This window comes from Hippichthys cyanospilos, chromosome 11 (assembly GCF_059441005.1).
Source record: "Hippichthys cyanospilos isolate Australia breed blue-spotted pipefish chromosome 11, RoL_Hcya_1.0, whole genome shotgun sequence".
Lineage (NCBI taxonomy): Eukaryota > Metazoa > Chordata > Actinopteri > Syngnathiformes > Syngnathidae > Hippichthys > Hippichthys cyanospilos.
The window spans coordinates 6816898-6844484 of record NC_142379.1 but is presented as its reverse complement, the minus strand read 5'-3'; the positions used below and the strand labels follow the sequence as shown (position 1 = coordinate 6844484).

Here is a 27587-nt window from a genome sequence, read left to right as displayed (position 1 = left end):
AGACTCAGAACCACAATAAATTCCTCGACTTGCGCACACTTTAACACCATTTGTGTCAAATACAAGCGCCATGGGGTGGAAACAAATTAGAGTCCGTGTTGGGTAGGAAGCGTTAAATGGATCTGGTGACAATCAGTAAAATTATATTTTGGCTTTTTTTGTCTTTGTGAGACAATATGCTGCAAAGTTTCAACATATTATCCAGAAGATCAAACTTAGTGCAGTGATGTGCCATTTTTTTAAGTAGTTATAATGAATTTATTTCACTGTATTTTTTATTAATTATATTCCACTCCATTGAACATTTTACTGTAAGCTCACTAACCAAATGTTGAATTTGAATTCTCTATATTTGAACTAGACGTACTATTTATATTACTTTTGAGTTGATAAAGCATACAAACTCGGGATATCTCTACTGTTCTTTAACAAATAAAGACGACAAATCCGCATGTCAAGAGCAAACATTTATTTACTATAATACATTCAACAAGGGTCCCATCGTTTTTTTTTTTCTCTCTCACTTGCAATCTTAAATACACTTCGCATTTTTCGGACTTTTGTCATGCAAGGCTGTTGCTTCGCTGAAAAAGACCCCGTCCCGATGGTGCAACATTGTAAAGACGTCTGTGATAGGAGCAAAGTTTTGCAACTCAGCCAATCATCGTACAACTTCTGTTTGCGGCTCTGCCCCCTTGACCAATCAGAGCCTGGAGCGCTGACTTTCTGCGTGACGAGCGATACTACTCACCCAGTCTCTCACTTTGACCGATATCAACAAATAACAACAACATTTAGCCTTCTGGACGCAATATTTGTTGTACATTTTTTTCAAGCAGAGAGGATAAAGTGGAAAATCTCGACAGCTCCTTTTGGGGCTTCCGTCCTCGGATAAAGGCGGCTGTCCGGGGCTCGCTTCAACTTTGCGACAGACCCAGGAAGTCCGGAGCTTCTCAGGCTTTAGACGGTGACCAGGACGTCTTCTTATTGCATCTCGGCCTGCCTCACTTGGAGGGGTCATTCGATCTTTTTGGTTTGGAGGAGGTATGACGGCGCTGGCTGGGTCTATTCCGAGGATGATGCGACCCACGCTGGCCCAGAACTACCCTCGCAGTGGCTTCCCTCTGGAAGGTAAAGCTTCACCACTTGTCACGAAGTTGTCATTAAATCTCAATTGCCACTTCAAAAGAACTCAATTGTCGTTTGCTAACTGTGGATGGGAAAAGCTTTCGTTTATAGGCCTATAATGTAGGTCCATCATTTGCAGATGAATAACAAAACATAGGCCTGTTAAATATATAAAATATTAAACGTATTTTATATTTATTTCATTTGACTGCGTATAGTGTCAACTCCGCTGGGCCAGGGCCGAGTAAACCAGCTCGGTGGAGTTTTCATAAATGGCAGGCCTTTGCCCAACCACATTCGACACAAGATCGTGGAAATGGCCCACCACGGCATCAGACCGTGTGTCATCTCCCGCCAGCTGCGGGTCTCCCACGGCTGCGTGTCCAAAATCCTCTGCAGGTACCAGGAGACCGGCTCCATCAGACCCGGGGCCATCGGAGGCAGCAAACCAAAGGTACTTCCACCCAAATGAAAGGAGCGACAAAAAAACGTTTAGGGATTGACCGAATGATCTAAAAAAGCAGCATCATGTCTACACAGAAGCTCATTAAACTTTTCTGACTTTTAAAGCAGGCAACGACGCCGGACGTGGAGAAGAGAATAGAAGAATGCAAGCGGGGAAACCCGGGTATGTTTAGCTGGGAGATTCGGGATAAATTACTGAAGGATGGGATATGTGACCGCGACAATGTCCCTTCAGGTAAAAGGGGCAGCAATTCATTATTATTATTATTATTATTATTATTATTATTATTATTATTATTATTATTATTATTATTATTATTATTATTATTATTATTATTGTTGTTGTTGTTGTTGTTGTTTTATTTTATTTTTTGCGTGTTTTTTTTAAATGTAATTGATTTACATTAATGTTTGCATCCGTACACTTTTGCAGTAAGCTCCATCAGTCGAGTCATGCGCAGCAAGTTTGGGGGCAAAGACGATGAAGAAGAGGATGAAGATGACATGGAGAAGAGCGAGATAGAAGAAAGTGACCGCAGGGCCAAACATAGCATTGAAGGCATCTTGGGTGATAGATGTAAGTAACTTTTTTTTTAAAATCCCTCTCAAAGGATAAGTGGGATCGTGTTTTGCATTCGGCCTAAAACATTCTTTCCAAGTTATAAATTTATTTTAGAAGAGAAAAAGTGACGCGTTAGCTGTTGTTATGGGCGGTTGTGAAGAGCGTTGTAGTTTGAATTCTTTATCGACCATGTCTCCACGCCTAATGCTTTTCCCATGAGGCCAGACAGTAAATCAAACAGCAGGTGATGGTTTAGTGCTCGCAGAGGGTGCGTGCGTGTTTGCGCGCATATATGCAGCGTTTTTCCTAACTTACTTTGTAAAAACATCCAATATCACAACTTCGAAAGTATTTTTGTGAAGCGTTTCATTTTGCACGATGCTCGTGATGCCTTCGTGAAAAAAGTAAATAATGAAACCACTTGTTTTGAACATTGAGGCTATTTTCTCCCCTCTGGTCGGTTTAGTTACACAAAGCGCACATTTGTTTCAAAACATAGCCATAATAATAAGACATTCTAATATTTTTAAGTGAGATTGTTATCTAATTGTCCAAGTTAGTCGTGCCTTAAGGTTGTCTTGGAAATTTTTGTTGCAGCGAATTGTACCACGTTTTTAAGCCCCGGATAGGTTTTTGTTCGAGACAAAAATATTGACCTATTGTCCAAACAGGCTCTTTTCCCTCAAATAGTTTCCTGCTTCTTTTTCCTTTTTTGTCAAGTATCAACATCGAAATGTCAACATGCCCCGCAAGGTTGAGTGAAGTAGAGGATGAGCGATAAAGCGCCCGAGTCTGAGAAGACACAATTGTCCCCCAGATGAGTTGATCAAACATTTGTTCAACGGTTTCCATCAGCTCACAAAGACGAGCCAGCGCGCACAACGGGGATGAACTTGGGAAACAAAGACGCCGGAGTCTATTCGGGCCTCACGCTTGGGCTGTGCTCGGACAAAAGAGCCAGCTTGGAAACACATTTGGGTGCTGGGGGAAATCTGTTTAGAATTCAAAAAGGGGGAGAGGACAGCTTCTCCGTCCGCGGCGAAGCTGGACAAAACATATTATCGGGCCGCAATGAAGGATGAATTATTCAAGGAGCGCTGCGGCCCTGTTTTAGGAGCCGTTCACCAAGAGAAAATAGCCACTTTCCCCTACAAAATGTTTCCTTTTTAGGCTCTTCTATAGAGGCCGGCTGCCAGTCAGTCACGACAATAGAAGCCTCAGAAATCCACTCACGTCCTGCGTGGAGAAGCGCCTTGGTCCTCCACACATGAGCGCGAATCGCAAACGCAATTTAGTTTTGTATAAATTAAAAAAAGAAGTTTTAAAATAGTTTGGAAATATTCAATTTACCACACAAGCTCCAGCTATGTATTTTATTCCTTGCTAAATCTGCTGATACTAGACTAGTATATATATTTTTTTTTTACGTCACTTTGGTTTTCTGCTAAACTGATAAGAAAAGCATCAGTGCGCCCAGGGGATCATTAGCTAGTTGTCACATATCCCAAGCGCTAAATGGTCAGCCACACAAAGCCCCCAGGACTTGGGAGGGTGTGCTAATAACCAAGACGTCTTCACTCTAAACTTATGATCCATTATTGATTCTTTTGGTGGATGTCGGCCTTTCCTCCCCCGAACATTAATAATGTCTTTTAAACGATCTCGATATTGTGCTATGACACATTTAATGACGGAGGGAGTGTATTAAAGAGAGTGTTGGGTGAATAGCGACCAATGTTCTCTCCCCGGAGAGCCCAGCTCTGGCCCCGGAGCGTATCGCTTGACAATTGGGGCCGCCACCGGTCCCCACTGACCCCCCCTCACTTACTTGCCGCCTGCTCCTCAAATCTCTTCAAGCAGATTAAATCGACTCTTTTATTTCATCCCACTTTCATCTGGGGAGCAACTCCTCCCCTCACCCTCCGTTTCCTATTCTTTCTCTTCTGCTGTCAGCGCTGTGTCACCTGCAAAGTTGGTCCACTAGCATAAAACTTTTTAATCCTGATTCTTTTGCTGTGTTTTGCTGTACCTACAAAATTAATATAATTTCAAAATCAATAATCATAAAGTTAGACGTCTGTTTGCATTCACGCAATAAAACAGTTTCGTTTGCCCCCCTGAAACTGGACACACTATACGCGCAAAAACTTGGAAACACCTTCAAGAAATTAAATCATGAAAAATCACTGCTATGAATAGTTTTTCCAGGTCACAAAGTATCATTCACATTATAAAGCTGAACATTTTTGTGGCAAGAGTTGTTTCAGGCCAAAAAAAAAATTGTTTGCCGGACAATTCCATATTTTTCATAACGTCAAGGACCGAAATATTAATCTACATTTGAGGGCAATTTTGTTCATTGAAAAGATTTAGAAGGTCTTTTCAATTTCCATTTTGATTCGCCACATAACTTTAATGGAAATAAATAAATAAATAAATAAATAAATAAATAAATAAATAAATAAATAACGTGAACTCAAATTAGTAGCTTGAATTGAAATGTTTGTAAATAGTATGTCAATATCTGCCATTAAAAAAAAAAATCAAGTAAAAGTTAAAAATAGTAGCCAATTGTGAAACCAGTGAAAGTGGCAAATTCATGGGGAACAGATTTAGCAGTAGTTGGCAGTCATCTCTGTTTCCACTTGTTGGCTGTCTTTAAAACACTCATACTTAACCTAATGTACATGGCACTCAGCCAGAACTATAGATTATGTGATAGTCACTAACAGTCCCTTATGAAATAGACTATATTGAGTTTCCAAAGAAGCGCCGTTTTAGACATCATCTAGATTCTGTCAGATACGAATGCATTTGGCAGTACGCTTGGCCCTGCACTTCTTTGTTTACGCATTGTCGTTATTGACCCTGGAGACAAAGTAGTCACAGCGGGGCAATCTTCTCCTTACCGCCGCTCCAAGTTTTCACAGTGTCTTTAAGAGTCCATTTTTCGTTAGGTCAAATTAGCCAGATAATACAGAGGAGTGTTGTTGAAGGGCTGATACATTTCCATTGAGTCTTGTGCACACACACACACACATACACGTATGCACACATTCCTCTTTGCAATGCAAACAGTCAAAGGGATAACTTTATTTGGCGAAAGAGGATCCTGGAAAGGGCTAATTGAATAAGCCCAGGATCTTTGAAAAACCCCTTACCATGGTGAGCGCAGTCATCATGTCATAATTAGGTTTATTGAGGCACATTCCTTCAATCTGCCTCCATTCTCCCGGGCTCATTGTAACCAGGGTCTGGGCCAATGGCTAGAGGACAAAAGGGAACCATGAGCAGACAATACATGAAAGCGCCATTAAGATTTAGCTGCCTTTGTTACTCAAACTGAGCAGGACTTTGTTTGTGCAAATAATGTGGGTGTGTAAAAATGAGTTGGGTCGAAGTGTTGCAAGTGTATTAGGTTGGCATATGCTGGATCGGTGCCAGGGGAGAGTTGATGTGGAAAGAGAAGAAGTGGAGCCCGGAATGCATGCTGTGTCGGTTATGCAGTTTATTGAGGAGGAACTCAATTTAACTTTTTGTAAAATGAACTAATCTTCAAATGAAACCTTTGCAATGGTTGTATTTAGGGGAGAATACATAACAGACTAATTGTGATCAATTAATTACAGTCAGACCTAAAGTGTTTTTTTTTTTTGTATTAATCTAGTTTTTAATCTGGAATTCTAAACTTTCTTTTGCTGAGAATCAGTTTTATGTAACAGGCTTCTTGAGCTTCAGTTGTGGGGTGTTTGAAAAGAAAAGTCAATCTCATCCTGAATTGGAACCTGATTGGCTGCCACTGTGTTTGGTATATGTCCAGAAGTAAAAGGAAGACGTGAAAATGGAAGAGCAGGTGAGAGTTGTTGGCCCGATGAATACTAAATTTAACTTGGAAAAAAAAAAACGGATGTCAATTCTGATAAATGAAGAGTGATATGCAATTGTTGTAAGAAGTCAGTGTGCTTAACATGGAAGCACCTTAAAGGGACAGTGTGTAAGATTAAGACAGTTTTCATTGAAAATAAATAAATTGAATGATTGCAAAATTTCAAAAACTTGCAAATGTGTTCTTAATGACCAACAGTATGCTTGAAATATAATCGTAGGTCTAGTTGTCATTAAATTACGTTACATGGGGGTTGGCACTTCTCCGGAGGCGGCCATGTTTCTTATAACTTATAGAAAATGGTAAATGCAGCACCTGCAGCACCTCCTGCTGTCTGTAATGAAAAACGGTCTAAATCTTAAACAGTATCCCTTTAAGTTTAGCCTACCACATAAATGTAAAGCACCCAGCTGCGACTGCAGCTACAGCTACTTATGTAGTGGGCCATAGCAAAGCTCTTTGCTAGACTAAACTTGAGAAAGTTGAGCAAGTCTGCAATGAACAGGATGGAATATGTATTCCTTTCAAGGGATAGTGTGTAAAATTTAGGCCATTTTTCATTATGGACAGCAGGAGGTGCTGCAGGTGATGCATTAACCATTTTCCGTAGCTATAACAGAAATGGCCGCCTCCGGTGGAGTGCCAACCCCCATGTAATATAATTTAATGATAAATAGACCTATGATTATATTTAAAACATACTGTTGGTCATTAAGAACACATTCATTTGCAAGTTTTTCAAATTTACAATCATTTAATTTATTCATTTTGAATGAAAAACAGTCTAAATCTTACACACCGTGCCTTTAAATGTTATTTTCTAAGTAAAAGAGATCAGCACCATTCCTCCTGACGATCAAAAGTAAAGGTTGCCGCCAGCACTTGGGACTAGTCTTAAATACAGCAGAAGGTAATTACAACTGCATCTGTGAAAGAAAATAAATGACTGAAGCCACTTTTTAGTTGGCAAAGATTCATCTTTTCATCCGCCAAAACAAAAACAACGCACTTCACATATACATATAAAAAGCTCTGGTTGAAAGGTTTTCTCAGAAAATTTAAAGCGAGATCAAAAAGAGAATAATTAGATCAAATAATTACAGTAATGGATTGCTCACACGATCTTTTTTATCTCTTAACAGCACTATTTGTATTTTCGTCACAACGGACACAAAAGATGACTCAATTCACAGATTAAACGCAGCATGTTCTCCTGAATGCCGTCTCATCATGACGTGACAACGAGCGGACCAATAAGGTTTCTGAGGATCTTATAATAGCTATTGGCTATAAGTGTCTCCAGCCAAATGTCTGGTGAAGAGGGCTCTCTGTCTGTCCATTGAAAGAATGAATGTGTCACTCATGAGTTTCTGGGCACCGAGGCAAAGGAGGGGGGCACCAGGGCCAAGTGGCGAGCACCAAATCACTCTCCTTTACCCCGGGGGCTCTCCAGCCCGCTTTCCTCGTCCCTCTCTCGTGAGATTTTTTTCTAATAAGCCCTTGCATGATGACTATCCAAGCATGAAAACATAGTTATCCTCAAATGAATGGCTCCTCTATACTTCGTTAAAGCCTCTTTCTCCTTTCACACTTTTATTGTGACTCACTGATATCAATTCAAAGAGCAATTAATGAATGCACACCGACTTTGAAGTCAGGCTGTGCTTTTTGGGAGGCTGCTGTGTGCGCAAGTGTTTGGGGGCCGGGAGGGGGAAGAAGAGGGTATTTGGGGTATTTCCCTCTTCAAGGCCGGCTCTCGTGCCCCAGCCTTCACCGTGATGGACTAGCCACATTGAGCTGCAACTAAGTGCGCCCCAAATAGTGAAAGAGTGAAAAGGCCCAGTGAAGGTCAAGTAGAATGGCTCGCCTTAGAATAAGGCCTCTCTTTATGTCGCAAACTCGCACTATAGGAGCAGTAACTCGGGCATGTATGGCTAAGATAGGTTGTTTTAAAACATGCATATTGTTGTAATTTTTTACGCTGAAGGCACAACTTTAACATTTTTGTCGATAGGAAAGTACGGTGGCCCCCCGCCATACGAAATCAATCCATTCCGGAGTTGGAATGGATGAATTGCAAGGCGAAATTGTCCTATGGCGGGCAACAGAAACCTGTGTTAACTGGCTAATGTGTGCAAAGATTGTATATACATATTAAAAACGAGTAGCTAAATAGTGGGGTAATTGCTACTTATAGATAAAATACATGTATATATTTAAATAGCATCATAAATAAAAATATATAAAGGAAAATGAAATGTATTTACCTTTGGAGTGATGCGACTTGAGCTAATTTTTTGCAAGGATAGCCTAGCCTAGCCTTCTTGGCATTTCTTGATTATATCCAGCTTTGCTTCCATACTAATCATCTTCTTACTTCTCCCTTTAACATCACTAGCGATCGAAAGTTTGAATTAGACTCTAAAATGCACAGCAAAATAATATCGTAAGCACTCACTCGAGATCAAGCCTTTAGCATATCGACATCTTTGTGACACTGACTAACAGCAGACCAGCATTGTATTGATGGCGTGACGCCGACCAATAGCAGACCAGCATCTTAGTGACGTATGCAGTGACGCATGGAGTGATGTATGAGCGTTGAGCGACTCGCGACACACACACTGACGGCCGAATTTGAATTTTATAATTGTGGCTGATGCCGTAAAATGCACTATGAATACGGTTTTGTAACCACTCACAATCTAACAAAGCTTTACCATTCCGCCATTTTAAACAGTGAGGCCGACCAATAGCAGACCAGCAATGTAGTCATGCGTTGTATGGAAGCAGCTAGACTGTAATAGTACCTACAATTACCTAAAAATGCCAGCAGATAGATGCAAAACAACACAAGTACAGCCAGGCCCCTAGGGTCATGACAGTTGTTTTGGTCACATAACCAGGAAAATAACATAAAGAGAGGATGAAAAAACTCAGTAGTCCACATCTCAACATGAAAATAACGTAAATCAGGGACGTTGTAACACGAGTGTCCACTGTATATGCTAAATCAGATTGGACATAACCTTGGTGATAAATGTAAAAGTATTGGTAACGACCATATTTGAAAGCTAGCCCTGCAGCATATGTAGTGCTGATAGTTTGCTTTAGAGGGAAAAAAAAAACATGCGGGCAAAATAAACTCAACTTAACAGCGCTTTGAAAATCAACCACAGCTGAAACAAATTGTTGCGCATGAACAAATTCCGCTCATAAAAATAAAACAATCAAACAACCGTTTTCAGCAAAGGTTCACCCAGCGCTGAGAAATCCGAGGAGGGCAGGCGCGGCGGGGCCAGTGTCCCTCAGACGAGTCGGTGTCACGTACCAGGGCAGTCGGGAAAATACCAGAACACAACAAAGTGGGGGATGAATCCAGGGGGCAGCAGCCATGCCTCAGTGGAACACAAGATGATACATACCGTTAGCCTGCTGGCTTTTTACAACAGTAGTTATTTCATCGTCTTTTTTCTTTTATTTTAAGCCTTTATGGTTGATGGAAGGGATGGTTTAGATCTTCTCTCTTCCTCAATCCGCTCTAACTGACTTTGGCACAGGATCTCCTCCCTTGGTAAATTCAGCAGAACTGATCTTCTCTGCCAATAAATATCTGGAATATCCTTGAAAAAGAAAGTGCTACTTAGAATGCCTTTTTTCATCCATTCAATTAAAAATGAAAAATATGTTTGAAGTGATGGAGCTGGAGGACAAACCGCATTACCGACTGTAAGGAACTCCAAAGTTGAAAGGTTGTCATATGTCATATGGCATGACTCCTTCTTGTGACTGGTTTTAAGTCAACACTCACAAGCATTGCATTGCCGAATAGATGATGTGTCACAATCACTTTTATTGCTATTTGTAAAAGTTTGACACTGGAGGAAAGGTTTCCCTGTTGCTTGTAATTTTTTTTCTCTGCTTCGCTGGTACTGCGGGCAATGTTAACAAGACCCTGCAGAATTCAGCTCAACGTTTGATGAATTACACAAAACCCGCTAACTGCATGTACTGTGTTTGCAATATAGTTTCCATAGGGCAGAATGAACTGTGCTGTGGTTTAGCATGATTGGCAGACAGTGGGGCGGCCTCCACGTCGTTTTGTGTGCGTAATCAATTTTGCTGCATTTATTACATTAACTCAGTTTTACTTCGGTTCTATTAACTTCCTGTGGCAGCTGAACTCTGCTAACCTTTCAAGCAAAGTTGGAGGAAAATCACCTGCACAAGAACAGCCAAAGATGGATGTTTACAAAGTTTTATTTTCCAAAGTAGCTTGACGGCTCATTGGAAAAAATAAATTGCGCTCTTTGCAACGTCAGGATCAACTGTACACCTTTGTCTAACATCTCAGAGCAAAAACTCTGCTGAAGGAGCTTGCAAATGCTGTTGAATGTGGAGCCGATGGGCAAAAGTAAATCTTTAATTGGGAACTTTTGAAAAATGGCTCTATGAGAAGATTATAAATAAAAATAAATGCCACTAACAATAAAGCAGATTGGATAGTTTTGCGCAAGTTGTCTTTGACAGGAAAAAATTGTATGAAACGATCCCAAAAAAATTTTGAAATTTTTTAAAGGGACACTGTCTAAGATTTGACAGTTTTTCATCATGGACAGCAGGAGGTACTGCATTTACTATTGTCCGTAGTTATAACAAAAATGGCAGCCTCAAGAGAAGTGCCACCTCTCATGTAATACCATTTAATGACAACTAGACCTACAACTATATTAAAACATACTGTTGGTTGTTAAGAACACATTTATTTGCAAGTTTTTCAAACTTATAATCATTTAATTTATTCCTTTTTAATGAAAAACGGTCTAAATCTTACATAGTGTCTCTTTAAAATGATTATATGTGTGTGTGTGTTGAAATGTGTGTGAAATTGCTTTGTAATTTGGGAGCACAGTATGGAAAAAGCACAAAATGACCAAATGCATTTTTCATCACACATTTCACTGGTAAAATGTTATATATGTGTGTTGAATGTATGTACTTTCCTGCTGAGAAGGAGCTTTATATAAAAATATGTATGGCACAGATCCCGTCCCCTAGCAAGATTAAACTCACCTAAGAATGACAGTTAACATGAAGAGAGTTCACCTTGTTGGCTCTTGACATACCTTCCCCCCTCCCCTCCATGACCTGAGCGGTGAGTCAGATTTAAAAAACAAGGAACAGCAAGGTCATAGGGCAGCATGAGGTCGCTCTCTCTTAGCACACAGGGACCAAGGTTAGAAACACGTTTAGTTAAAATTGACAGGTAACCATTTCCTGTTACCCCCCACGACTATTTCCTAACAACTTCCATAAGTACTCCATGATCACGCTCCTTTTAACTCGTCAGCATCCCTTGTTGCAACAAGCATGTGATTGATGACACTTGTCAAGCCACGTATATAATTTGTTGTATTTTAAAACAGTCCACTTGTGAAGGTCACAACAGCTTCTCAGCAAGAAAAGAAAGGCCACCTCCCAAAAAAAAGCCCAATCACACACATACACACACCATCTTTTTTCTAAACCAGCCAGAGAGCGTCACAGATGGGCCCATAAGCTGTCAGTAAAGCCATTATCTAACCCAGCATCTGCCTGCGTTGACTTCTATATACTGTTTAATGCAGTCAGCCAGTCACTTAGTCCCCCGGCGACTGAATAGAAGCGGCAAGGTTGTCCCGCCCAAATAAATGCTCCGTTTGTCTCCTCTGCCTTTTGTTTTGTGTGATTTTGGGAGGGGAAGGTGGAGAGAAAGGGGGTGGACAAAATGTCACCGCCTCACTGTTAACCAAAGCCCCGAAAGTGTTCCTGGGCCGTGCGAAGAAGGGGTGTAAATAATCCACATATGGCCGGTCAATTCCCCCAAGTCCTAGAATTCAAGCTGGACACGTCTCTTTTGCTCTTTTTCTGCCTCTCACGCACGCACGCATGTATGTTCAACCAAAAACTGTCTCATGTCTCAGTGGACATATTTAAGCCTTTGTGTACCCCCCGTTCTGCACCCCTTCAAATAACCAGCAATACTGAAGTCTTTCCAACAGTCTGTTCCAACTAAATCCTCTACGCTCCTTCTGGTTTTCCCTGGCGTGGCCTAGCAGGAGACATTTTGCCTTCTCTTGGCTGCCAAGAGGCTGTTTTGCTTGGGGTCTCACGAACTGTGCCTCTTGGGGCTTCAGTTTAGTTCAATTAAACAGTTTTCTTTTCTTCCCTGACCCCCTCGACCCACCCCTACAACTGCTCTCTCGTTTGAGGAAATGTTCCACGGTTCGTCCCCACTGAAATAATTATTCTTTTTCAAGCAAGATATAGTCTTCATTTTTTTGATGAATGAAACGGAGCGAGCCCCCTTTTCTTTGGTACAATGTGGGGTAAACGTGGAAAAAGGAGTCAAGGGTTTACTGTGGAAGGAAGTGAGCATTTCAAGATGCACACTGGCTGGCTGCAATATGTGAGTTAGAGAGGATAATTTGATTGGCCAATGCTGTTTGACAGTGCCAAATCAATGTGATCAGATCTTGAGGACAGCAAGGCAATGATGGCAAATGGGACTCTCAGAAACCACTTACAAAGTTGGAAAAGTTCCTAGAAACTGGAAATTTTTCAACTTTTCTTCTTGTCATTCTCTTATACAGAAGCGTGGCACTGCCTGAACGGAGTAAACATTTTTGACGGGCAAACTCATTCGAATGTATTGGCAAACTTACGTGAACATGTTTGAGTGCTTTAAAATATGTTTGAACATGTTTGTAAATACATTTGAACACATTTGTAAATACATTTGAACTAGTTTTCAAGTACATTGCAAAAAACGTATTGCATTTGCAGAGCATGTTTCAATGTATTGATAAAATGTAGACCAAATATTAAAAACATAGCAACTTCCATTCTTTATATCTCAGTAAAGATTGTCCCAAACTTTTTGACATTCCTAGTTTCATTCTTTTTTGCTGTACTTGTCCATGATGGGTACCAATATCAAAAGACGCAATTTAGGATTTAATTACTCTAACCAGATTTTCCCATTGGATTAAATACATTTCCATGCTTTTGTAGACTAGATGTGCCATATTTCATGGTGCGTGATGTTTTGGGAAGCCTATTAATTTTCCCACCCATCGGCGAGAGATAGAAGAATCCTCCTCGATGGATATGCTCCATTATAACAACAACGGCTCCCATAAACCAACACAGATGCCCAGACAGACTATCCCCACGGGTACATTTACATCAGCAACAACAGACCCCCATGCCCCCGTCGCCCCCTTAGGTGCTTGTACAGTTTCCTCTGGAGGAAGGGGTTTTCTTAGAGGGGGAGGGATAAAATGCTCCTGGCTGTGCCCCCATCTCCCCCTGCTCCTCTTTATGCACCCCCTTCCCTGGCCAGCTCCCCCGTGGGGCAGGTGACAACCCTCCACTGTGAAGGGCTGAGGGAGCCATGACGGATTCCACAGATGGAGCGTGGAAATCGCCGGCAAAGAGTTCAGCTCTTTGCAGCAACAAAGGGCCAGAGAGTCAGAGAGAGAAATATGGGTGGAAAAGAACGACTGGGGGCAGGCAAAGCGAGACAGTTAAGAGAAAGAGGACCTAGGAGGAGTATGTATTGCTTGTTTAAAGCGGGAGAACATTGTATTTGCAAAATGGAATTTTCTCTGAATTTCCAATAATGCCACAAACAATTAACATATTTATTTTATTATCATCACACTTTTTCGGACTTTCCCTTAACACACGCTGACTATTAGATTGGAGAACAAATTCCTTTTACACTGTGGATTAAACATAAGAGACATCCTTCTGAGACTTTTGTTTCCGTGACTGATTGCAACAGGAAGAAGGTTATAGGTTCCTGTGGCGATCTTCAAAGAGATAAAAATGATTTTCTTCAATTTAAAAGTGTCAATATTTTTAAGCATATGGCTCAAGGATGGACCAAAACATCAATGACATTTCACGTTGTTATTGTGCCATGTTCTCTAAGCAAATCCTTGTATGTGGAAGAAATATTCTAACGTCAAAACTCAAGTTGGGAAAGTACTGAGACCAGTATTGGGTCGATACCAACCTGATTTCAAGGTATCGAGTACTCAAAAAGGCTTCCAGTACTTGCAGCGATACCAATCTTGGGTAAATAGTATATACTGTATGTAACTATATATATATATATATATATATATATATATATATATATATATATATATATATATATATATATATATATATATATATATATATATATATATATATATATATATATATATATATATATATGAAAAAATAAGAAGAGTCAAAACAGTGCTGTGCCATTCATGTCTGAATATAAAGACATTTATAATAAAACTTTTGGAACCTCGAGGCAGATTTTACTCAGCAACTCCACAAGAGAAGAAGAACATCTGTTTTATTTCTGGCTCATCAACTGGAATATTGTTACAGATGACAATGCGCATTTGCATAAAACTTCATCAAATAACGGCATTCAAGGTTTTGCAAAGAAGTCTCGGGAACGCAATTCAACAATAAAAATTAGATTGCTTTCAATTTGGAAAAAAAAATGGTAATGTACTTGTCACAGCATTAAAAAGCATTAAATTAGATTTGCTGATACTTACAGAAAGCCTATTAAAATTTCATGTACCTCTCAAAGTGCCTTTGCGTACCCCATTGGATACTCGTAATCCCTTATGAGAACCATTGCTCGAACTGAACTGCATCCTTGTTAACCCTCTCAAATACCCAGTAAAATGCCATTTTGGAAAGAGACAACTTTTTGCATGTACCTGAGTCCAAAAATTGTGAAAAAATATCCATGAAACAATTCAGCACTCTGAGTTTAACAAATGAGCCGTCTATGGAAGATCAGATTGTGTTGATGTTCATGTTGTCATGACTAGGTGTGGTTTCTTTTGAGAAGTTCTTGAAACAACGGTAGCAGTTATAACTGATAGGTAATTCCAAAATGATTAAGGATTTTCCCAGCTCCCTCCACTTTCCCAGGGCCCAAATCCCTGTGAAATGCTTAGGAACGTGCATGCTGCTAAAGTCGGGGGGAGCCCCAAAAGAATTCCATGTGGCCCTGCTCGAGTATGTGTGTGTGTGTGAGTGTGGGGAGGGTGGCTGTCTTGGGGTGTGCGGTGGTCAACAAAGGCTTCATCTCTTGATTTTTTTTAACCAACCTGTCTAAAACTCCAAAGGTCTGTTAATCACACCCCTAATTCCAACTGGCCGTTATCTTTTTATATTTGATGTTTGTGTTTTATGATGGGCCTGCAAATTGAGCAGATTTTAACTGCTCAGTTTTTGTTTTTTTACACTTCCCTCACCCACACTTCAGAGGACTTCATTTTTATTTTAGTTAAAGTGCAAAAGGAGAAAAAAAAGAGCGGCTACAGAGACAATAAAAAAGCAGGGTGTTTGAGATTAGAATTTTAATGGAATATACAATGATGATACTTCAGAATTGTAAGATATTCAGCACATTTCTATTCCTTTTCCTCCTCTTCTGAAAATATTTTGCTTATTGCCTCCCTCGTGCATGAATGTTTCTTTACCAATTTACCCCTAATGCATGTCCCTCTGATGGCGGTGCAAGGATCAGTTTCACACGGGGGGGCCTCATCTGGTTGGATTCCCTTGTATTTTATTGTTGTTTTTGAGGGGGAACTAATACAGTGTTGCACATAAAACATTACTTGTGCTGAGGGCCTTGGAATTTATACTTAGTAGGGATTTGCTGCATTATCATATACTCTGTACATAGATAGATAGATAGATAGATAGATAGATAGATAGATAGATAGATAGATAGATAGATAGATAGATAGATAGATAGATAGATAGATAGATAGATAGATAGATAGATAGATAGATAGATAGATCACAAGTAAATAAACACAGACCCAATGTACTGTATAAATAGTAAAATGAAAATTTAGGGCTATTGGGATCAATGATCAAACATCAAGTATAGAACATCATATATTTATTAAAAGTCATATGGAATATTGCGTGTTTAGAATCACTGTAAATATATTGCAATTGGCCTTTAAAATGAGAAAAAAAATCCTTTATAACTATACTGGTACAAAGTCATCATCCAAATCCTGTACTGGATTTTGTAATTGTTGTTTTAGCAAATATTGTGGTTTTAAATTTGGGAAAGAAAATGCCAAAGCATTCTTGATCTTGGTGAGTGTATTTGTAAAGTGAACATTTGGAGTGGTCACTCATGTGCCCATTTGGCATGGTTTCCTCTGAATATGCACACACATGCATACACACACATATCCCCCCCCCCCCCCCCCCCCCCCCCACACACACACACACACACACAGCACGCACAAGGCAGAAGAATGGCCCCAATATCCAAATTAGCCTTTTGTGTGGCTTTTAGTCCACCAGTACCCCTGTTGAGCTGTGGGATTTTCTTCCATAGGGATTATTCACTCACAATAATTCTCCTGAATAGAAGTCTGTTTTGCCACAAGACCACAAGGACAACTATCACTTGACAGTGTGTGTGTGTGTGTGTGTGTGTGTGTGTGTGTGTGTGTGTGTGTGTGTGTGTGTGTGTGTGTTTGGGGGTGTTACTGTATCATAATAAGATAGCAAAAGTCTTTTATATTTTGTTCATCGATTCCTTTTATTTTATGTGATTTAAGACCACTGTTGTGGCTATATACTGTTTATTAATGGTTGAGGAAGAAGTCCCAATATATTTTTTTTATTTATTTGCCTGTTTAAACATTGGATTTCAGGAGAAAATATTGTGTGTGTTTTTTTCCTCTCTTTCCTGCCTTTGATTAGCGAGTCACTCAGATGAGGGTTCAGACGTGGAGTCAGAGCCTGACCTTCCATTAAAAAGGAAACAGCGGCGCAGTAGGACTACCTTTACAGCAGAGCAACTGGAGGAGCTTGAGAGGGCCTTTGAAAGGACCCACTACCCTGATATCTACACCAGGGAGGAGCTAGCTCAAAGGGCTAAACTGACTGAAGCCAGGGTGCAAGTAAGAAATGACTCATGCAGCATACTGTATTTCAGTAATAACTGACTAGATGACCACACGCTCACATTTACCAACGATGTCACAAATTATTAGGTATGGTTCAGCAACCGGAGAGCCAGATGGCGGAAGCAAGCCGGAGCCAACCAGCTGATGACCTTTAATCACCTGATCCCGGGCGGTTTCCCACCTTCAGCTATGTCCAGCCTTGCTCCATATCAGCTCTCTGACAGCACCTATTCCGCTGCGTCGATAGCACAAGGTACACAAAGAATCAACACACAGTGTGATACTGCATTTCTTTCTGTCATAGAATTAATGGTAGACGATAACGTGACCCTCGTTAACCTTAGAACCGCCCAGCACGCTACATCGGCCGCAACCTCTCCCGCCGTCATCGGGTCATCAAGTGCCCAGTGGTGGAGGACAGGGTGAAGGAAGCGCCGCGTACTGCCTTGCCTCTGGACGCCATTCCTTCTCGGGATACTCGGAAAGCTTTGTGAGCCCCGGGGGCCCAGCTAATCCCATGAACCCAGCCATTGGAAATGGACTCTCCCCGCAGGTCAGTGGAAATCTTTTAGCAGGGCTGCTCACCTTTTTTGACCCAAGATCTACCGTATTTTTTTCAACCCCCAGATCAGTGGCCGTCTTATGATCACATAACGCGAAACCAGACCCCCCCACGATAAGTGAAAAACAGCAAAGTAGCATCACCCCTCCACACATAATTATCATGCGTGTTATGTGGGTACTTGATTTTTTTTTTAAATGTGTAGAGTATTCATACTACACATATTTAAGACAAATATTACTGCAGTACACATATTTACTTAAATATTAAATTATCAAACCTTATGCATTAACTGTACTGTTGTCCCTTTCTGTTTCCCATTCATTTGGCTCTAATCTCGCTGAGAACCGCGGTGCCCGCAAGTCTCATTAAAGTGAAGCCTGTAGCTGACCAAACATGAAAGCAATCATAGTTTACCATTTATGTCCTGATGTTGCCGAATAAATACGCCTCGAGATACCATTATAAATGAAAGTTTATTAAATTAGACATGGATTGCACAGCGCCCTGTTTTGAGTATTTTTTTGGTTTTCTTAAACCATCCAAAAGTAGAGGCTGTACTTGGCTGAAGAATGTTTTTTTTTTTCCACGGTGTGTGGGGGGGTTCCAATACTACTACACACATAAAAAGTTGTTGTTTTTTTATTTACCTACTCGCCTGGCAGTCCACTTGGAACTCAGTGGTCGAGTAAATGACCACAATAGACCTTGTTGGGCCCCGCTGATATATAGATTTTCATGTTTGATTTTGACATTCTTATAGTAAACCGTTGTACGAAGCGGTGGAGTCCTCTGCCTCAGGCTGTCAAGAAAACAGATAGCCATGAAATGAGTGAACCAAAATGGTACTGTTTCATCACTGACTTCTTTGTGCGTAGTTATGTCACAAACATTTTCCTTTAAAATGAAATCCACCATGAACAGTGAAAGACGCAGTAAATTCTACTCTTTTGCATGCACACGACACATACTCCAGAAAAAAAGAGCATAACATTATTGTGCATAATGTAATAGATTAGAATTTTCCGTTGTTGCCAATGAGTACAAACACAGACCAGCAAACACTGGACGCTGTGCCTCGAGGGACGTCCTGTGATTGCATTCTTAAAATGCCTCGCTCAATATTCGCTCGAGTGAAAGCAGAGTTTTTATTTTTTTTTGTACGTTTCATATGTCGGGGAAGGACTATTTAGTCTCAGATGTTTCTTCCCGTCGTCCCGACATTTTTCTCCGTGGACTCCTGGATACGCTGATTCAGGCCTCTGGCAACGGCAGCGTTCCAATATGAAACACCCAGGAATGGCAAGTCAGCAGCCATCTCATGAGGCAGGAAGCAGCCCGAGGAAAGAAAAAGACATGATGGGTCAAGGCATATAACAAGCAGATATATAACGCAAGCATTAACGTCATTAGAGTAGAAATATGCAGTTATATCGGCCGGCGGTGGGTTACTGGATCTCGCAAAAAAAAAAAAAAAAAAATTGGCAGCAGTAACTGCTCTTTTTCTGTGTCCTTCGAGTTCCAAACACAATTTCATTTTTGTCTGAGGAAAATGTTACAGGGCATGAGAGGAAACGCCACTCCTCTCTCCGAGTCAAAATGGACTCGTCCCTCCTCTCCTACTTGGAAATGATTTAAGCAATACCATGTGTGTGAGTGGATGTAGAATAATATGTCACTTATTGGGCCAGGAGGACACATAGTGCTACATACCTGCTTCTGATTAGGATGACTCTAGGAGCCTCCAGCCCGTGCTATGATCAAGTGAACTGTGGATATGATAAATTTAGAGCTTGCAGGTTGAGATACACTTTTGTCCAAAGGTGAGGAGCATGGTGTCAATTCTCATTAAGAGGTTACTAATATTTACTGGAAAATTTGGTGTGCTTCCGAGGGGGTCGCTGCCCCATTTGGACACCGGTCGAACCACTTTGCCCCGCAGCTCTTTTCCGTGCTTTGCCAGTCAAAGAATAGTCCTCCAAATTCGATTATTGGCTCACTAATAAAGACCAGGTCAAGAGCTAACGCTTTTCTCAAGCTGCAAATGTATTCTGGGGTTGTAGTAAAATGGAGTTTGATTTCAGAATTTGTATTTCTTAGATATAAGTTATCGTTTTCTCTTATGTTTTGGGAGCGGTAGAACTTTAGAGTAAATGAGGCTGTGGGTTTCTAACAAATTAGTCAATTATCGTAATCTAGCGCTGATACAGATCAGGAAAGAGACTCGCCAGTCATCTCAGTGCACACAGGCACTTAAAGTCCTTGCAACCAATAGAGCAAAATTGAGGCGTACCTTAAAATCTCTTTTTACCACTCCACTTCCTGTTGGTGTGCTTATTTTGAAACATATTCACACCACTTTCTAATCAGTACAAGCCGGTATAAGATATCTGACTGTGATAGGCATTATGAAACCTTTAAAAGCTCAATGCAGAAATGCTCACTGATAACAAAAACTTTGCATTTCCTGATTATTAGGGACACCCCCGCCTACCCATACACACATACACACAACTTCATTTAAAAAAAACAAATAAACAAATTGTAGTTTTCATGAGCCTAAATGATGGCCAAAACAATTACCTAAATACATTTTTTTTGTCTCGCAACAAGTTACCTGATTAAGTTCAGTAGTCCAAAAAAAATCGCACATTATGACAATAATAATGAAAATAAGAAATAAAAACAATAAAAAATAAAAACTTTTAAAAACTAATCCAAAATTTGTTAAAAACAAGGGACGGTTTTAGAAAAAAAAAAAGCATCTAGCTGGGTGCCCAACCCAAAAAAGGCAACCAGTGCTCCATACGTAATAATCATTTTTAACGCATTTCTATACAACAAGGTAATAGTCAGGTTCAAGATTAATGGTTTGAAGTGGACCAGTGGGAATTCGCCTGGTCAAACAGATTACTCACTCTGGACCTGTATTTGTCCTCTTCAATAGGATATTTGTTGGGTCTCTATTGATAATTCTTACAGTATTATTTTATTTTGCTCTCAAGTAATTACACGCCATAATCAGTTCATGTTTTCAACAGGAATAATTCAAACATTGGGATTTTGGATTGTGATTTTGTCATTGCGTGACAACATGTCTAATCACACTATGTTTTACAGCACTAACCCTAACCGTAAAACAGACGATTTGCCACGACCGCATATGACGAACACAACATTCTATCATATCCGCACGCTAGATATTGTATTAATCCTAAAAGTGTGTTCTCTCATCCCTCATTCCAATAGGTGATGGGTCTGCTGAATCACGGCGGGGTTCCACATCAGCCGCAAAGTGACTATGCCATCTCACCTCTAACCGGTGGTCTTGAACCACCTGCCGGCATGGCTGCCAGTTGCAGCCAACGCATGGATCACATCAAAGGTCTGGAGGGTCTGACCAGTGTTCCCTCCATGTCAGCTCTGCCCTCCCTGCCCAGCTCCCAATCCTACTGTCCTCCCTCCTACAGCTCCCAGGGTTACACAGTCGACCACATGGCATCTTACCAGTATGGCCAGTACGGACAAAGTAAGGTCAATAGACTTCACTTCTTTTTTTTTTTTTCTTTCACTACAGGTTTTTTTTTACCCACCCATGGTTTGTTTAAAACAAACAAACAAACAAACAAACTTGCCCTTGCAGGACCGATCTTTGTCTTAAAACAACCATCAGCTGATACATGCTTTCAGTTATTTTTGTTTGTATTTTTCAGGCCAGCCATGGTGTTAGCGTAAGAGATATTTATATAGTCATAATAAAATAGGTCAAAGTTTTTGCTTGTGACTTCCTGGAAGCCATAATATTGCTCATTGTCCTCTTGAGTACACTGGTTTGATTTTATTCTTTTTTTTTCGTTATAATAACGGTGGTTCTATAACCCGCTGTGATGACCCACAAGCTGTCGTGAGACACACCAGTGTCATTGAAATAAATCAATGACTGCCCTTTTAAACCCAGACTTGTAAATCTCAATATTGACAATATTCAAATTTTCAAATGCCATTTAAATGTGCACAATAACCCGAGTAAGCTTGTTTGATTTTTTAAAAAAGCTAAATAAGCCCCCAAGTTACCCCTTTTCTAACCCGAAAATGTTTACATGATCACATTTTCAGATGACCTCCTTTGAACGGGACACAGACTGTTTGGGTCTTTTCCGTACAGAATTACCTATAATATACACCGCTGTGCCATTCTAACCTCGCTGTAGCGAGCAAGAACAGGGGAAAAAAAACACTCACCGTAGTTATATCACCAAATACAATACATTATTTCTCTATGGAGTAAAGAAACAGGGAAAAACTCAGACGCAGCATAAACCCACACTTTTGGAGCAAGTCGGAAACCGGTTACTTTGTCAATGTGATGAATGACATGAATATACTGCGTTTTTTTTTACAATAGAAAGTATGAAGTGGAAAAAATGTCTAATCAGCTTAACGCAATTAACATAACCCCTTCGCTAAAACATGTAAACAAATATTCGGGATATATCGAGACCCCAAATTTTGACATTAACTCGACGATAACCTGAACATGACTGCATGTAACTTATTGTTCATCTCAATATAATTGTCTCTTTATAGAGAAGCTGCTATCCTGCATGTTGAGGTGCAACCCCACTCCATTCTCATGTTTTGGGGGTAATTGTGCATGTCTGATTGCCACTGAAAAGTAATTCATCCAACACTGCGACACAGTCATTCACTAGAGTCAGCTCACATCACGGAAAAGTAAAGCTCCAATAAGGCTTGAGAGTCCTACTTAGCATGTTTGCCCCCAAAGAATATTCACTTGTCGAGTCATGAAAGGGTCTTTTCATTTCACATTACCGTTATGAAGGTCTTGCAGTCAACTTCAAACAAATCAGAATTTGCAGGGCAATGCCGTTTTCTGTTATGCTTTGATTGCAGCAACCGGCGTTTCCAATTTTGGTCCACAGGGGGCTGACCAATCAGTCTCATCCAATAATCTTGTTGCAAAACTGGACAGGGCTCTTCAAAGAGCGTGAAAACGAGCCTGAAACTCCGAACACGTGTAACTTTGTGTGGCAGCAAATCTCAAACGTTCATCTAACTTAATATTTAAGTTTAGTAGAACTATCAAACATGTATGAAGAATTTTGGTTAGCATGTAAAGAATCTTGGTTGCGCATGAGGACAACCTTCGCCTGTTTGTGTTGTTCACGTGCCTAAAAGTGCAGAGGCGACAGCCAAACCGGGACAACGCGTGCTCTCATACACCTACGCAACGTAACAAGCCCGACCCGTCCATCTTGATGTGATTAATCAGTGGGACTGGATAACCAGCGTGCAGTTGGGCTTGGAGCTGCAGAAGAAAGGTCTTTTTTGGTGGTGGACGGATCCTAATAGCCTGTGGCAGGGCGGCGATGAGAAACAGGTGTGAGGACTGAGGTCAGCTGGGGAAGCAGCATTTAGCTGTGCTGCTTCAGGTTCAACTCTTGGAGATGGAGGTCCGATCCTTAGTGATGTTGTTCAGTTGTTCAGTTGTTCACCGGGTTCCTAAAATAACATTGTCATTTTTGTGCGTATGTTTTAGCAAATTTTCTTTAATTTTAACCCTTGTGCAGTTTTTTTTTTTGTCCAATCCTTTAATTCTTACATCAAATTAATTTTACATCAACGTGGGTGTATTGAAAGAAGACACTAGGGAGCTGAAATTTGACCTAGGTGATCATAAGGAAATGGGTGAGAAGCATTGACAAAGACCAACAGATGAACAATACAAAAGCATGGCTAAAAGGGCAAAAGAAAACACTGAAATATGAGTGATTATAAACAATTATAAACAGTTATTTTTATGCATTTTATTTAATTGTTATGTGTGACAGAAGAGGTGATAATGGAGGACACATTTTTTTTTCTAAATAATCACTTATATAATATTAAAATTTGAATTATTACATGATTATACTCATTACTAGACTATATCTACACATTTCATTTGTAAATTGGAGCTTATTTAATCTTGCAGCCTCTTTTTTTCAGCCTACTTGTACACTAAACCCTAAGCAAACACCTGACCAAAAATTTCAGTCTTTTACGTCATTCTTACAACGGGAGATTAAAAATCTGGATGCCTTGGTAGCAACACATTTCATTCTCGTTTTTTTTTTTTTTTTCAGGTGCCCTTCCTTATCTGAGACCAGAGATCGCTTGACCTGAGAATCGAGTCCGCAAAGAATGAAGACGATGATTTGTCAACGGGACCAAAACGCATTGGAATATGTTCTCTGATACAGGACGTTACATGATTATTTTTTTAAGGACAAACAGACAGCTCTAAGAAGGGAACACAAGATGGAATTATGAGACCAAAAACTGTTCATCTGCGGACATTTCTGCATCAGGAGCGCAGATGGACAGCAAAGATTTCAGCGCTTAATTTGGTCAGTTCTGCACATGTGGCACTCTGATCATCTTGACTTCTCCGTGAAGTCCACCAATCGTAGGCCTACTTAGTTTTTGTTGTTGTTTTTTTTTTTTTTTGTTCCAACAGTGAACCCCAGTCTTTCGTCGCAAGACGGCCAGCCGTTAAAATGACTCAAGGCAACATGTTTACATATCTTAAAGCCACTTGAGGATGTATGAAATTCCATGTAACGGCAAATTAATCCCCCAAATCGTTTCTGCCGGGGGCGGCAACCTTTGCTGATTTTGCCAATATGGCATTTATTTGACATCCCACACAAGCCGCACATGAGGAGAAATTCTAGAGGCAAAGAAAGCAAACAGGAGGAAATGAATATGTGGGTTATAATATATCAGAAACGCTAACATACACCACAGCTGTACTGCTGAGGAAGTTCATTTAAACTTCGAACAAACCGCTCGCCCTCCTCCTCTGTCTTCCTCTCTGTGTCTCATTGACGTTTGGAACGGCGAGGCACAGATCTCGGCCTTTTGTAGTCATCCCGAGGCCTCGCGGGAGGTCAGGGGTGACGTTAGGGAAAGTGACAGATGAGAGAGTAGTCGAAGAGAAGTGCTTTTAACAAAAAGGGGAGGGGGTGGGTGGTTGATAGGCAAGATCGATCACAGGCTTAAACCCTTTTAAAGATCTTTCTTTTGCGGGAAAATGCCACCGGGTCACAAGTCACGACCACAAAACACTTGAGAAAGCAAAAGAGCAGAAAAGTTTAGATAAAGGATGGACGTGCGTTTTCCCCGCTGAGCAGGAGCCCAATATATCACATATCGCAAAGTCAGCCACATCATTGAGGAAACATTTGTCCTTTTTGACACATTTCACTGTGTTTTCACAATGTGTTTTTTTTTTTCCAGGAGAACGTACAAAAAGTTAAGCACAATATTATGTACAAACAGGAATATGATTTTTTTTAAGCAGTTAAATATTCCAAATTATTTTCTCTCCAAGCATTATTGATTAAAGAAAAAAAACGATATAACTTTTTTCACTAATTAGACGACATTGATTTTTGGTTTTATTCCATCAAAACGTTAATGAGAACAAAACCCCCTTTGGATGAGTTCTCTATTTTCAGAGTTCATTAATTAAGGAAGATCACATGTGCTGTAATTATGAGATTACAAAAACGACAAATTACATTAGGAGAAAGAAAGGCAAAATTGTGTAGTTATTATATTGTGGGACCATTCTGTCTCAATTTTCCATAAGTACAAATTTAGATATGCCGGCTTCATTCCAAACATGTTTTGTTACGAACCATTCCAAGTGGCATTTTATCCTACAAGACTGATTAAAAAAAAAGAAAAAAGAAAAAAAAAGAGTTTCCCACATACAAGCACTCTTTTGTTTGAATATTTGGTAGAATGATTTTTTCTTTTAGTAATTGTATTTTTTGTACTATGAATTGGTATAACATGAGGCCATGTATGTGTATAAGCACATTATCATTATTATTTATAATGAAATAAAAATTCTGAAAATGCTTGCTGTGTTGTTCATTGTTCGATCCTCCAGATGACTAAATAGAATCTTTTGTGTTTATTTTGGTCATATTGTGAAAAAAAAAAAAAAAAAGGATTCACTTTAGTGGGAGAATCCAGGCCCATTCAGAGACAAATATGTACTTTTGAAGGCCCTCATTTGAACCCCCCCCAACCAAAATAGGCCCACCAAATGGCAATCACCAGACACCCAAATTGACACTGAACACAACAGACTTTCTTATGGACGAATGTTGACATTCAGACGGTCGCAACAGTGGATATTAATACGCTCGCTGGCCCCCCTGCTACTGTAACAAACTGACTTTTGTTGAGCGTTTAAGACGAAGCGAACAAGCCTTGCAGCATTTTGGACAAACCCAATTTCACATCCACATCTCCACCCTGGTTACATACACAGGGCCCCTCTGTGTGTTTGGGTACCACAAGCGTTCACATATTATTTTTATGGTCAGATATAGTGTTGTTCCTCTGTAAGTCTATATGTGTGTGTGTTCATGCAGCCTGGGGGTGTTGAACCTAATTATAGCATCCTTCTGATTAATAGTTACTCCTTGCAGGCCTTAGAGTGGTGGGCACTAGCCATTGAACACTCTGTAAACACGGTCTAAGTCAATAACAACTCTCAAATCACCCTTAATTTTGTAAACTTTAATCCTTAGCTTGCTAAGGAAATGTCAGGATCGATGTTTGTGGGCTATGTTGGCCTACCGCCCTGACAAACATCTTCATGCGTTCAGATATGCACACACTGCATGTACACGTTGGCATAAAGCCAAATCTGCACCCGTGTTTGTTTTCCTATCCGGTCCATAAATGAAGACAAATCACAGCAGCAAAATTCCAAATGCTCCAATTTTTCCTAATGAACCGCCTGCCTTCTTTTCGAAAAAGGCAATTACTGTAGCGCAAGTTAGCATGCTTCGCTATGCGTGTTTATGCTATACACTCTTGTCTTGACATAAGAGTGACTCGACTTTTTGGGGATAAGAGCTGCCGCTCTGAAGATTTTTTTGCTTTGACTTGAGATACGAGGGCTGTAGTCTGGCAGTGAACTCAATTCACGTCACAATAAGAAACACTTATTTGTGAAAAGTTCTTCAAAAAAAGACTTGAAACTGTTCAGTCATTACCACTTACTGTTAAACAAAGACAGTTTGTAACTACAAAACAATCGCTTAGACTTTCAACCTACAGTATTTGCCAAATGCTAATGCCAAATAGCATTTATGTGCAAAGTCAAGTAAAACGGTTTTCCAACAATTAAAAAAAAAGTTCTATGTGAGCCCACTAGTATGAACACGAGAGTTAGGAATCTTTTTTGGATCGATGAATCAATTTTTGATTCAAAATTATTCGCTTGACAATAAACTGCGCTTCGATTTATAGATTTGCCAAGAATCGTCATGACCTACTCCAGTCTGCTTTGTAAAATGATGGATGTAGACATTGTTTTTTTTTCCTTTTTCATTTATTAAGTTTCCTTTTTCTCCTCATTAATATTATAAATGTTGCATTTTTTTCTGTGAGGGAGGGCAACTAGAACAACTTGATTATATTTCCATGGGAAACGTTGTTTTGAGATATGACTGTTCTGAGTTAAACTCATATCTCAAGTCACCAGTGTTACATTATATTTCTATTCCTAATGTTACAAAAACGGGAAAATTTCAAATAAAGATGCATCTGTGTCTGTCTCTCTCCCCTTGCACGCACAACATTTGTATTTGTGTGTGCGTTGCCATGTGATCCTGCACCCCACATCTCAGACAACCCCCTGGGGTCAAGAATTTGTTTTCCTCCTCACTTTTGTGATCTAACATGACCTCCTGATCATGCCAGCAGCTGTTTCTGTCATTCTCACTGTGTGTTAATGTTCAAATATGTCTTACACGTGTATTTGAGTGCTTTCTAAACCCCATTTGACATTATCATTGCTGGTGTCTCCAACAGCATCACACACTGTATCTACAGTATGGAATATATCGTTCGATGGTCATAATAAAACCCATTTGCAAGCATTTA

At 40.1% G+C, this 27587-nt stretch overlaps 1 protein-coding gene across 4 annotated transcripts; it reads left to right on the top strand.

Annotated features, from left to right (window-relative positions):
* The first annotated feature begins 949 nt into the window (after positions 1 to 949).
* On the top strand, positions 950 to 25476 carry pax3b (paired box 3b). 4 transcript variants are annotated; one of them, XM_088427392.1, is made up of 9 exons: positions 950 to 1131; positions 1347 to 1582; positions 1699 to 1756; positions 2027 to 2170; positions 16845 to 17044; positions 17138 to 17303; positions 17395 to 17603; positions 20862 to 21141; positions 23759 to 25476. In XM_088427392.1, the coding sequence occupies exons 1-9, from the start codon at positions 1047 to 1049 to the stop codon at positions 23791 to 23793; spliced, it is 1413 nt and encodes a 470-aa protein (XP_088283518.1). In that variant the 5' UTR covers positions 950 to 1046; the 3' UTR covers positions 23794 to 25476. The 4 variants fall into 4 exon arrangements, with proteins under 4 accessions (XP_088283518.1, XP_088283519.1, XP_088283516.1 ...); XM_088427393.1 differs by having other exon boundaries at positions 20862 to 21146; XM_088427390.1 differs by having other exon boundaries at positions 1699 to 1828.
* The last annotated feature ends 2111 nt before the right edge of the window (positions 25477 to 27587 follow it).